A 14086-nucleotide genomic window follows, 5' to 3' on the forward strand; every position below is an offset into this window, starting at 1 on the left:
TGATTTGAGCACTATTTGATTATGCATATTCCGATGTACTTATTTAAACCCATGTTGGGGTTTGCTCTTTAAAATTTAATAAACATATTGAAACGTTTTTTAACATTTTTAATGAAAACTAACCAAATTCTGACATTCTTTGAAAATGAATACTTTGTATCTATGGGTTTTCTTAATAAACAATTCAGTACATTAGACGTAATGGAAGTCTATTTATATTTTAAATTTATCTATATATACAAAGATAAGCATACAATGTTAACATGATAATAAATGGTCTTATTTATGTATTATATATGACAATGTATTTACAATACCTAATATACTAAGATTTTGGGTTAATTGTTTAAAATTTTTCTCTTCTTGCACAAGCAACACTTTAAAACTTTAACTAAATGTGGCAAATAATCTAAGTATCATTGATAAAGAAATATAATACAAGGGATGAAAAAAAAGTGTTTACAATTTACCAACAGACAAATGAGTGGTAAAAAGATAAAAGTGATTGATGGTTGAAAACGAATGGAACAACTATAACCTCCCAAATTTATTCCCAAACTGTTGTTGTTATTGTTTTCACCATCTAAAATGGTTCTGTTTGCGTGATGCATTGCAGCAGGCCTTTCACCTGAAAAAGACAAAAAGACAATAACAGTGGCTTAAAAATAAGTTGTATTTCACTTCATTGGTCTGCAGTTACCTCTTAACACATGTACTGTAATGCTAGCTGGGCGAGCATTTGATGGCGCACATGTGTAATTACCACCGTGTTGAAAGTTTACATGTCTAATGGTTAGCACACTCATTGAAGGAAGTAGAAGATATGACGACGGAACAGATGTAACAGAAGGATTAGAAGTTGAAGAACTGCTAATGGTACTGCTATTGCTGAACGTTACTTGAGATTTATTTGAAGGAATATTTTGTGCGACTGTTAAAATCGATCCACTTTCATGAGTCAACTGTGCACTGGTCGATAGTGAAGTCACAACAAATCCACCTTGTGTATCATAATTAACCATTTTATTATCGTGATACCTATATAAAATGAGATGTAAAATTTATTAAAAACACCTTTGTGTTTATAAAAGCAAATTTCGTATTTTTTATAAAATAAATTCTAAAAATTACACGTTAACTGCATATCTCTCGATAAGAAAAACGGCAGCTATAAGAAAAATTTTCAAACAGAGCTTATGTTGTGATACATGCAAAATTAAAAAGTTCGTCAAAGTTTGCATACTCTTGCAAGTTTTTTGATACTCATTCCGAACTAACAGTCAAAGCGGAAAAAGTTTCATCTAGCATAGCAAATAACTAAGTTATTGACCAAAGTCACTGTTTTCCACCGATTGTTCCTATGGAAGCTATATGATATGGCCCCGATCTTGAATAAATTAAGCACAGTTGTTCATAAAGGTAATAAACCCACCAATATTAAATTTCAATAGACCAGAAAGTTATTGAGAGAATTCACTGTTCGGGACTTTGCGGTTTGTATGGGAGCTATATGATTTAATGGTTTCCTCCGGCTGAATCCGTGATATACATATGTACAACCTGTGCAGTATATATAAGCCTATATGCAAAATTTCAGCTTGGTAGAGCTACCGTGAGAGCTTACGGTCCAGTAGGAGTGTGCCCTGATCTAGACGGACAGACGAACAGATGGACGGACATGTTTATATAAACTCGTCTCGTCGGAAATGATTCCTTCTATGCGTTGCTTACCTCAGACGCGTCAAAGTTTGTATAAGCTTTTAAATTTTTTGTTACTCTAAGCTTACCTATAGCTGTCAAAATGGAAAAACGTTTTATCTAAAAAGTCTAATGTTTGCGAACGGTCGGCCTACAATCTTAGCGTAGTTAATAGCTATGTTAAACTGAGCAATAAAACATTTTTTTTTTTGATTGTGTTCGGCAAAAATGATACATACAATCAAGAATAGGGAATACTTCAGAGATTATGAAAAAAAGAATTTTGTAATCGGCTGAGATTCATGGGTGCTGGAGGCGTACAAAGTAATTTAATAATTTTTAGTAAATGGGAATAAATGTTAATTTTTACAAAAAGTCTCAACATTAAAATTGAATATCATGCGATTTCAACAATCGATCTTGGATTTTTTTGTTTTATTTAAAAAGTATGTTCTTTATAAATAGCATGTTTTATTAATTTTCATACTTTAATCGTTATTGAACTAGAAGCGTTTAAAAAATACCGTAAATATTGGCGTTTTTTGAACTTTGGTTTAACAGAACCAATAGGGATCAACTAATACTAATACCGGCTTACACACACTAGATAGGTGAAATATTTGCCTATCAGATGTGTATGGTTCCAATCTGCGGAAATTTGCGACACCGATGTTTAAGCCATAAAACTAGGAAAACTTCGCCTAAAAAATGCGCTGCAGGTATAAGGAAGAAGAAGAGCGTATGCGTATTTTGCTGTAAATTGTGCGTTGTTAATTGTTAACATTGCTCAATAATGTTTTAAAAATACTACTTGACTATATATACATATAAAAGTCTTAGAAATATTGGATTTTTTTTTTTCTTAAGAGATTCTTTCTAGGTATATCCAATTTTAGGAAATAGATAATTGGGTTTCTTCAAGTTTAATATTTTTGGTTTCTCCAATTACCTTTATATAGTGAAAATCAGAACTGCTACGAAGATGGAATTTCTACCATGCATTGCAAAATCAAGTGGATAGAATTTACGTTAAAACTTGCCCAGCCACTTCCCCAGCCAGGATAATCAAAAACAGATAATACACATATTTGTGAGAATGTACATAGAAAGAAGTGGCTAATTGCACAAACTGAATTCGTTCGGAAGCTATGATTAAAGGTTAAATAATGGAAACACGACAAAGAGATTTCTTGAAAAGAATAAAATGACATCATTAATATTAGTTGTTAGGGTGGGATCATTAAAAGGTTGGCTGTCATCCTAAATGTTTTAATTGCAATAATTTTATAAATGGTGACCAAATTTTTTCAATTTGCATTGAAAAAAAGCACATTATTTGACTGAATTGTATTCGCAAATAGAACTAACCCCAATGGTGTAGGTATTGTTTGCAACTAAAACAGTTACGAAATTTTGGCCAACGAAAAGGATTTAATAGAATATCAGTGTTTACCAATTGGAGAGCTATCCGAAGAAGCACAAGAATGTAAAAACAAGGACTAAAAAAGGTTCAGATACACTAATACATTAAAAACTCTCGTGTTAGACAAAACTAAAACCTTTTGAATATACTGACAGCCTCTTCAGACCCCTTTATTGCATTGGTGAGACACTTCATGAAAGAGTTTGGAAAATAGCAACTATAGTTCCGAAATGTTAATTTTATTAGATATTGATGTAAATATGAATTATTATTTTCATAAAAATCAGCTATCAATAGCAAATCTTCAAAATTAACCTAAAAAAAACGGGAAAAAAATTTTTTTTTTTTTTTTTTTTTGTGTTTTTGTTTAGATTTGGACCTTTTTTGAAATTAATCAAAACAGGGTTTTAGCCGGTTTGAGGTCAATAAATCTTACTAATTTCTAATATTTTAAATTATAGGCAGCACAAATGGTGAGCAGTCTGTCTGTATAGCTATTTCAAAAATCACCAAGTTCTATCATCAGCAGACTGGGCTAAAGAATCCACAGTTGTAATGGCCATACCAAATCTTCAACGCTAAAAGTAGTTGGGAATTCAACCTACATGAAGCGAAAAAGAACGGCTAAGCTTGCAACTGCAGATTCCACTTTTTTTGTGTGCATAGCCTTGGGCGGCATCCGAATTAGTGTAAAGGGCTTCACCTTAACCAACTTACCGTCGGGCCTAAATATTTTGTAATAGTATATTGTACTATGACAAAAAAAAGGGGGCTTACAGCAAGTGGCGGGCCTTCCTTTTTTTGTATTTGTCTAGATTTCGACCTTATTGAAGTTAATCAAAACTGGGTTTTAGCGCGGCTTCAGGTCAATAAATCTTAATAATTTATAAGATTTAAAATCATAGGCAGCGCAAAAGGTGAGCAGGTTGTCCTTATAGCTATTTCAAGAACCACCAAGAACCATCATCAACAGACTTCGCTAAAGAATCCACAGTTGAAACTACAGGAAACGAAAAAAGAACGGCTAAGCTTGCAACTGCAGATTTCACCTTTTTTATGTGCATACCCTTGGGCGCCAGCTGAATTAGTGTAAAGGGCTTCGCCTTAACCAACTAATCGACGCACCCAAATATTTTTGTTATACTTGGTATTTTGTACTATAACCAAGATTTATTGAAAATTTAATTAAAACGTTAAAAAACGTAATACTGTAGTTTAAAACAATAAATGGTTTCATTCAAAATTTAAAGGAAAAACATTCTTGGAAATATTTTCTGACTTTGACTTTATTTTTTATCAATATGTATAGTTTTCCTCAAATTTTTATTGTGCTTAGTTCGTATAAGCTTTTGCCGGTGTGTTTTACTTGACATCCCTGTATTTTATTTGCATAATTTGGCAAGTTATTTTGTTTTTTCGTGAACCGAAGGGTGCATTTTATTTATTCTGTTTTAGTTTTTTTCTCTCTTTTCATTGCTTCTACAGTTGTTCCCCTCATCGCCCCGATCATACCATCAGTGCTGGGATTAATCAGTTTTGGCACTCCGCCTCTCAAAGCTTGGCTTCAAACTGTTGTTGCACTCTTTCTAGTGCTGTGCGCTCTAGCTGTCTCTTTATTTTATTTGTAATTATTGGTTTTGGATAGATAATAATCTTAGTGATGTGTATTTGAATTTCTACATAATTTAATATGTTTTGGCTTTGTGTTTCTTTTTGTGCTTCAATGTCTACCTACTTGCAAGCTTGCTGATCATTGTGAAGATCATTTAAAAGGAATATCTTGCTGGCTCTGCGATAACCTAGTTTACTTAAAATCTGCTGGTCTTAACGGCCGTGACTATGAAAAACTGTATGGTTTGTGTGTGCCTAAGCCCGAGCTTGGCTTTTTGTAAGGAAAATAAGTCTTCTCCTCTTTGAATTCCAGAAAGAAGTCTTTTATTTTTCGGTTTTATGACTTTGAAGCTCTTCATGAGCTATGTAACAGAAGCTTTTAGAACATGTTTAAGTAATACAGTGGTAGAGTTTGGTGGGTACTTATACCCAGCCCAGGTAAAGATGTGACATATTAATATGAATTTAATTGATTTGGACATCATGGCGAAGGACACCATATTTAATGTATCGTCTTTCCAAGTGCCCTCTAATGCCTGGCAAGCTGCACGCATGAGACGCAAGAAAACAAGCCCCGACCTTCGACAAGCCAAAAAAGTAATACACAAGAACTTATAAACAGGAACCACAAATTACTCAATATTTAAGTTTCACAAAGTATCCAGGAAATTTAATGACCTTACTCAATGTCGTAAATGTCTAAATTTCGGCCACACCAAATACGGCTGCCATAAAATAGCTCGTTGCGCTACTTGTGGAAATTTTGGAGAGAATTGAGAACCACTCGGCTCACTACAAAGGATACTCTATTTATCAACAGATCCCCAATTTGCAACCCTACCGCTGTTCAAGGAAACAATCAAACCGAAACCACCTTCAGCAGACCAATTATAACATATGGCCAGGCACAAAGAGGCATACCACATAGAAAACTGCCGAGCAGTCGGAGCAACTGGTTAGAAACTATGCTACATAATCGGCAAAAACATATCGGAAACCAATAAATCCACCTGAATGCTTTAAGTGCTCTGGTAAAAGAGCAATCCCACAAGATTACAGTCCTAATGGATACCTTTTCAAAAATTTATAAAATAAAATGTCTTTTATGTATTTGGAATTGAATTTATTATTTAACTGCCGCCGTGTACAGACGTGTTTTTTAATGCACTCCGCAAAAATTGAGTGTAAAAAAGACCGCGTTTGCAAAAATTTGTGTAGGGCTCTCAGTCGCCCCAGAGACGCCTATTTACAATCATATTGCTATTAGATTGCTCTAATAGCAATAAATACTAAGTTGCAACAACAAAGTGCGTAATTTTTACAAAAGCCATGTCCACCAATTCGGGCCCAAGCTCTCTCGATCCCCAACAGCAACAGCTTCAAGAACTTATTGTACAACAACAACGTGAGCGTCGACTCTCGGTCCAACGCAACAACGCGTACTTTTCGGTGGTGTCGCCGACCCCACTGAATGCTAACGTAAGCAATAACACCGAAAGTGCCAGCCACTCAGCAATCAAAAGCAACTTTCCGTGGAGAGAGCAGTGTGCTTCTCCATCAATAACGATAACTGGGTCACCGATTGCACCGACCAGCATCGTCAGCTCGTTGACAGCAACTACTGCAACGTCTGCCGAAGTATTGACCTGCCTCAAGCCGTCAACGACAAGTCGCCCTGAGTCAGCCACAATAGTAAACCCAACGACTTCTGTCCAAACTGGAATGGATAGATATATTAAAATAACTAAGCGGAAGCTAAGCCCGCAAAAGAAAAAAAGTGGCAACACGCCGAAAATAACCAAAACAAATGAACGAGTAGCACCCCTTAGCGGGAATCGTTTTAAAATTCTTGCCGATCAGCAAGATGATCAAGCCGGCGCTGTAGATAAAGTTTAATCGGCTAGACCACCCCCCCTTATACATCCGTGGAGCCAACTGCAGCGCCCTGATTTCGAAGCTAGTAGAAACAGTAGGGGCAAATAACTTTGTTGTAACCCCTCCCAATAGGGGTAACATTAAAGAAATTAAATGTCAAACCCAAACTGAGGACAATTTCCGCATCATCGAAAAGTACCTCCGTAATGCTAACATCAACTTCTATACCTACCAACTAAAAAGCAGTAAAGGGCTCCAGGTTGTGTTGAAGGGGATTGAGCCATCGGTCACTACTCAAGAAATAGCAGACGCGTTGGTCGAAAAAAAGGTTTGCGGTCAAATCCGTTGTCAACATCATCAACAGGAACAAAGTCGCACAGCCGCTCTTTAAAATCGAGCTCCAACCAGATGCAAAGCGGTCGAAGCCAAATGAAGTGCACCCAATCTACAACCTACAGCTCCTATTGCACAGAAGAATCACCGTAGAGGAGCCCCATAAGAGACACCAACCACCGCAGTGTAAAAACTGCCAGGAATACAACCACACCTCTAACAACTGCAATCTCAGGTCAGTGTGTGTTGGCTGTGGCGAACATCATAAAGATGGCATTTGCACCAAGGACAGAAACAATGTCGCACTAAGATTATGCAGTAACTGTGGAGGGAACCACACGGCCAACTACAGAGGATGTCCTGTCTTCAAGGATCTTAAATCTCACCTAAACGGGCGCAAACCCCCAGCTGGACCAAAAATCACCGTCAACGCCTCTAAAACTACACCGGAGGTATTCTTCGCCAAGGATGTTAGATCATCTAACATGCCTGCTACATACAATCCTAGTGTATCCTTCGCTAGTGTGCTCCGAACTGGACAGACGGATCCCGCAAAAGAGACCCCGTCACTCCACCATCTACAGAATCCGCAATCTAGCGCACCAGAGCTTGGCCAGCAAACTCCAAGTGGCTTAGAAGCCCTATTGATCTCACTCAATCAAAACATGACCACTTTTATGACGTTCATGCAAAACTGTATGCAAGAACTGATGCGGAATCAAAACCTGCTTATCCAGAAGCTTATCGAGAATAAATAATGGCTTCCCTACGTCTATGTCTTTGGAATGCTAACGGCATCTCCAAGCACAAAAATGAACTGCAACTATTCCTAGACTCAAGTGAAATCGACGTTTTGCTGATTTCGGAAACACACTTAACATCAAAAAATAATTTTCAAATACCAAAATATACCTTCTATGCAACAAACCATCCAGACGGAAAAGCTCATGGCGGGACTGGTATCCTAATCAAAAACCGTATAAAACACTCGTTCCTCAACAGATTTGAAACACAGCACCTACAAGCAACTGCTATAACCGTCCAAACCAGCTGCGGCAACACTACATTGGTTGCCCTGTACTGCCCACCACGCTTCTCAATCTCTGAAAAGGAATTTACCGATTTCTTTAACACACTCGCAGATCGCTTCATTGCAGCAGGGGACTATAACGCCAAACATACGCACTGGGGATCTCGCCTGGTAAATCCTAAAGGCAAGCAGTTGTACAACACAATAGTCAACCCTCTCAATAAGATGGATTGCGTCTCACCGGGTAGGCCTACTTATTGGCCCACAGATCCACAGAAAGTGCCTGACTTGATTGATTTCGCAGTAACCAAGAGGATTCCACGTAATCGGATCACTGCGGATACACTGCTAGATTTAACTTCCGATCACTCTCCAGTACTATTCACACTATTAACAAGACCTCAAGTACTTGATCGCCCATATAGGCTTACAAACAACAAAACAAATTGGCTTAAATTTAAAATGTACATGAGTGCCCACATTGACTGTTCGCCGAAACTGGATGCTGCAGAGGACATTGATATGTGCGTCTCTGCACTTGAGTCTATGATGGCAGCTGCAGCAAGAGTATCTACTCCACCTGCCTATTCTTACACTAAACCTGTTGACAGGCCTACGAACCGGCGGATAGAACAATTAGTAACGGAAAAACGACGTCTAAGAAGAGAATAGCAGATTACTCGCTCACCAGCAGCAAAACTTCGCCTAAGTCATGCTAATCGCAACCTCTCCAAGGCGTTAAGACAAGAGGAAAGCTGGGCTCAAAGAAAATACATAGAAAAGCTCAGCCCAACCAGCACTTAACATCCTCTGTGAAAAGCCCACCCAACTTTAAGCGCTCCTGCAGAGACAATTTCACCGATAAGGAGTCCAACCGGTGGATGGGCCCGCCGTGACGAAGAGAGGGCATCCGTATTTGCCACACATCTTAAAATGGTTTTCCAGCCAAATCCAACATCAAACTCATCTGTACTTCCCCCTTCGAGCACACTAACGGATAGTGAGTACTCGGAACTCCAATCGGACGAGATCACTGCAGTTATTAAAAACCACATAAAGCCAAAAAAAACCCCTGGCCATGACCTAATCACGCCGAAAATGATCCTGGAACTCCCTATCATTGCCATACAATACATCTGCAAACTGTTCAACGCTATAATAAGAATTGGCTACTTCCCAAGAACATGGAAAAGGTCCACTATCATCATGATTCCTAAAGTGGGAAAGGACAAAATCCAGCCATCATCCTATAGGCCAATTAGTTTGCTGCCTTGTCTTTCGAAGCTTTTTGAAAAGGTCCTGCAGATCCGACTAAACTCATTTCTGGCATCGGAGAACACAATCCCTTCACACCAGTTCGGCTTCCGCGAAAAACATGGTACAATTGAACAAGTCAATCGCATAACATCCGAAATACGAACAGCATTCGAACTAAAAGAATACTGTGCGGCTGTCTTTCTCGACGTTGCCCAGGCTTTCGATAGAGTTTGGCTGGAGGGTCTGATGTTCAAAATCCGGCAAAAACTGCCACAGTACACCCACAAACTCATGGAATCTTACCTTTACAATAGGCAATTCGCTGTAAGATGTAATGGCTCCGTCTCGGCTGATTTTGAAATCAAAGCTTGTGTACCGCAAGGCAGTGTACTCGGCCCATTGCTCTATCTACTGTACACTGCAGACTTACCAACGAGTTTAGGACTTACAACGTCCACTTTTGCCGATGACACGGCAATCCTCAGCAGATCCAAATGCCCAATACAAGCCTCTGCAAAATTAGAGGAACACCTCAAGTTGGTAGAGGAATGGCTAGCAACCTGGCGTATCCGGGTCAACGAGCAGAAATGCAAACATGTTACATTTACGCTTAACAGAAGAAACTGTCGAGCTCTAATGCTAAACAACGTACCAGTTCCTCAAGCCTTGGCATCCACCTAGACAGAAGACTAACTTGGCGCAAGCACATCGAAGCAAAAAAGTCACAGCTTAAACTGAAAGCAAGTACATTGGATCATCAATGCTCGGTCCCCTCTACGTCTGGAATATAAAGTCCTCCTATACAACTCCGTACTGAAACCCATCTGGACTTACGGAGCCGTACTATGGGGGAAGGCAAGTACCAGCAATGTCGATATTATACAAAGAGCGCAGTCGAAAATTTTAAGATCAATCACGGGGGCCCCGTGGTATATACGGAACGACAACATTCAAAATGATCTAAACATACCTAGCGTAAAATCTGAAATAGGTAGTCAACAACTTAAGTATTCTCCGAAACTGGATGCACACCCAAATGTTCTTGCCAATTCCCTTACGCGAACTAATAATAGAACTCGTCTTAAAAGAAATGACAGACCAACCCAATAACAAGTGATTCGGGCCGCCTGCAATATCCCCAGGATTTATCTTAAGTACTAGATTAAGAAAAATATCTCAAACTTGTTGTTAGGCTCTAATTTAAGAGTAGATTCAACAAATATATATTAAACGTTAAAAAAAAAAAAAAAAATGTATTTGGAACGCAAATGGCCACTGGTTTTCATTCTCCTATCTGAATGTTTTTACTTTCTCCAGTACGTTGGTCTGGCTATCCAATCTCCACACTTGTCAATCGAGATATAAAAGATTTAAAAAAACTGGTTTGCCACTTGACTATGACTATTATTGTTTAGCGAAATCTCCACTTTGTATTTTAAAAACTCATTGCCAATATAATTACATCGTGTGCTGTATCAAAACCGTAAAAGATTTTACAGCTTTTTTAATTCTAAACGACGTTTCAACCTACTGCTTTCCATTTCTGACCTCATGACCAGATAGCTACAAATGATTTAAATATTGTAGCATGTTCATATAGTCATATATCCAATAACATATAAATTTTTAGCCCCCTAAAATTCATAACGTTAAAGTAAACATCCGTTTTTATAAACAATTGGACACTTGCAAAAACAATTGTCCCCCTAGAAGCCAAAAGCGTGAGAACGCTAACTCAGCATTAAAATTCGGGCCAATCAAATCCCATCAATATCAATCACGCCACTAAAGGGCTCACAAATTTAGCCTATAAATATAACCATAAGACATTTTTGTAACTCAGTTTTAAGTTTTCATTCAAATAATAAAGTCCGTTGCTTTCAACTCACAATATCTTTTTTTCCTCTTTGGGAAAACCAGATATTTAATTGGCGCAGTCGGTAGGATCGGTAAAAATGAACTAGTTATTCTATCCGTGTTACACATAGAATTATTACACATTAATTTTATGTAAAATTATTGAATAATCAATATAGTGAACCTGTAATTCTATCCGTGTGACACTTAGAATTATTATCCGCGTGTTACATAGAATTAATGTATAATCACTATAAAACTCCTATCCGACATCAAGAACCTACGGGTAGTGTTCAAAAGTATACATCAGTGAAAAATCATTTTCGCCAACTGTGCGCGAAAATATCATCAACTGTGTGTTACAACCATTAAATCCAATTGAGGAACAAAAACGCCAACTTGTGTGCGAACAAAAAACCAAAACAAAACATCACTAAAACCCAGAAAATCAAAAAAACAAAACACCACTAAAACAAACAAAAAGAAGAAACAAAATGGCTGTAGAGCTCACCGAAGCCCACCTCAATCACGCACTGTCTTCGTTAAGACACATATCAAACTATGATGGAGCACCAGAGAATCTGACGTCATTCTTAAGAAGGATAGATTTCATTATGCACTTATATCCAACCCATGATATAAGGCAACATAACATATTGTTCAGCGCAATCGGAATGCAGCTCACTGGAGAGGCACAACGGCTCTTACGAATTGGACAAGCCAACACCTGGCCGGAACTAAGGTCACTCCTCATCAATGAATCGAAGACGCAGACCCCCTGTGAGGAACTTCTTCGACGCCTCTACAACACCAGCTATTCAGGAAACCTTCGTAAGTTTGTAACAGTTTGTATCAAAAACAAAGTCTAGAAAACGATGCAAATAACACCATTCTTTATACAAATGCTTTAAATAAAAGCATAGCACTATAAAAGATGTAATAAACAAAAAATTACCCTATAGATTATTTATGGCGTTAGCCAGATAAGATATAACCACAGTTAGCAAGCTGAAACAAGTAGCTCAAAGAGAAGGGTTATACAAGAACAGCACAACAGGAATTGGAAAATCAAATCAAAGCCAAAATCAAAATCAAAAAGGTGGAAAACCCTTTGTACCCAATAGTACAACTCCGTCTCAACAAAAACAATCCGATACAACACAAAACCAAAAACTTTTCCAAGAATTTCAACAAAAATTAAATATTGACAGAGCTCAAAATCCAATGAATTATCAACAGCAAAATAATTATCCAAAAAATAATGTAGCAAACCAGCCTACAAAAAGGCAAAGAGAAAGTAATTGTGGAGTCAGCAAAATGGACACATTCGAAAATTTTTGTGAAAATGAAATAATAGAAAGCAATCAGTATAGTCTCGACCATTTAAACAACGAAGAAACTCAAAAACTTAAAAAAGTCTTGTACGAATTCAGTGACATTCAGTACCGCTTAGGTGAAAATTTGGCACTCTATTCATACAAAACATGAGGATCCAATTTATAAATGTCCATACATATATGGACGGAATCAAATAACATTTGATATAGAAATCAACAAACAAATAAATGAAATGATTGAACAGGGTATCATTCGAAAATCGAATTCCCCCTACTTTCACCCATTTGGATCGTCCCAAAAAAAGGAGATGCTTCCAACAAACAAAAATTCAGATTAGTCATTGACTATCGAAATCTAAATGAAGTCACAATAGATGACAAATTCCCAATTCCAGTCATGGACGAAATTCTCGACAAACTGGGAAAATTCCAATACTTCACCACCATTGATTTAGCTAAGGGATTTCATCAAATTGAAATGCATCCTGAATCTATTGCAAAAACAGCTTTTTCAACTTAACATGGCCATTACGAATACACACGTATGCCATTTGGTCTTAAAAATGCCCCGGAAACATTACAAAGATGCATGAATAATCTTTTGGAAGACCTTATTAATAAGGATTGCCTTGTTTATCTGGATGACATCATTGTGTACTTCAGTTCATTGGAGGAACACATACTATCACTCAGAAAGATATTTAGCAAACTAAGAGAAGCTAATCTTAAACTCCAACTCGACAAATGCGAATTTATGAAAAAGGAAACAGCATTCCTTGGTCATTTAATAACAACAGAAGGTATAAAACCTAACCCAGATAAAGTCAAAGCAATTCAAAAATTTCCGATCCCTAAAACCCCAAAAGAAATTAAATCATTCTTAGGATTAAAGAAAGGAGCTAAAATAAACATAAACGACGCAAATTATATTTCATCCTTTGAAAAATTAAAATATCTCCTTATGAATGATCCTATACTTGCATATCCGATTTCAAAAAAAATTTTTCCAAACCACAGATGCTAGCAAAATAGCTTTAGGTGCTTTCCTCTCACAGGATCATAGACATATTTCTTATGGTAGTAGAACACTTAACGAACTTGAACTTAATTATTCAGCCATAGAAAAGGAATTACTATCTATTATCTGTCTAACTATGTAACTTTTTAGGATCAACAGAAAGCACAGCAGCTACAATACATAGTGCTCATGAGAATAATGAAAATTACATTCAAATAGTAGAAAATCCCATTAAATATTTCAACAGGCAAATAGAATTCGTGACTTTGGTGTTTGTATGGGAGCTATATGATAAAGTGGTCCGATCCGGCTGAATCCGTGGTATACAACCCCTGCAGTATATACAAGCCTAATTTCAGCTCTGTAGCTCTTACGGTCTGGGAGGAGTTTGCGTTGCTCCAGACGGACGGACATGGCTATTTGAACTCGTCTCGTCGTGCTGATTAAGAATATATACACTTTGCATGATCGGAGATGCTTCGTTCTAAGCGTTGCACACTTCTGACCAAAATTAATATACCCTTTTTGCAAGGGTATAAAAATAACATACAAGGAAATGACCAATGCTTACCCAAGGGATATAATCATAAGATATCTTTGCAATAAAAACACTGTACTATATTTTCATAATAAAAATTTTCCCATAT

At 37.3% G+C, this 14086-nt stretch overlaps 1 protein-coding gene across 3 annotated transcripts in view; it reads right to left on the bottom strand.

The window, feature by feature from the left end:
- Positions 1-307: 307 nt before the first annotated feature.
- dpr19 (defective proboscis extension response 19) overlaps positions 308-14086 on the bottom strand; it is a 294597-nt gene continuing 280818 nt past the window's right edge. For all 3 annotated transcript variants that reach the window (XM_068292216.1, XM_068292214.1, XM_068292217.1), the window contains exons 6-7: positions 701-1038; positions 308-628 (exon numbers count right to left, since the gene is read on the bottom strand). In XM_068292216.1, coding sequence (XP_068148317.1) covers positions 417-628; positions 701-1038 — 550 coding nt within the window. In that variant the 3' untranslated portion in view covers positions 308-416. The remainder of the gene's footprint in view (positions 629-700; positions 1039-14086) is intronic.

The sequence above is a fragment of the Drosophila tropicalis genome, unplaced genomic scaffold (genome assembly GCF_018151085.1).
Source record: "Drosophila tropicalis isolate 14030-0801.00 unplaced genomic scaffold, ASM1815108v1 contig_615, whole genome shotgun sequence".
Lineage (NCBI taxonomy): Eukaryota > Metazoa > Arthropoda > Insecta > Diptera > Drosophilidae > Drosophila > Drosophila tropicalis.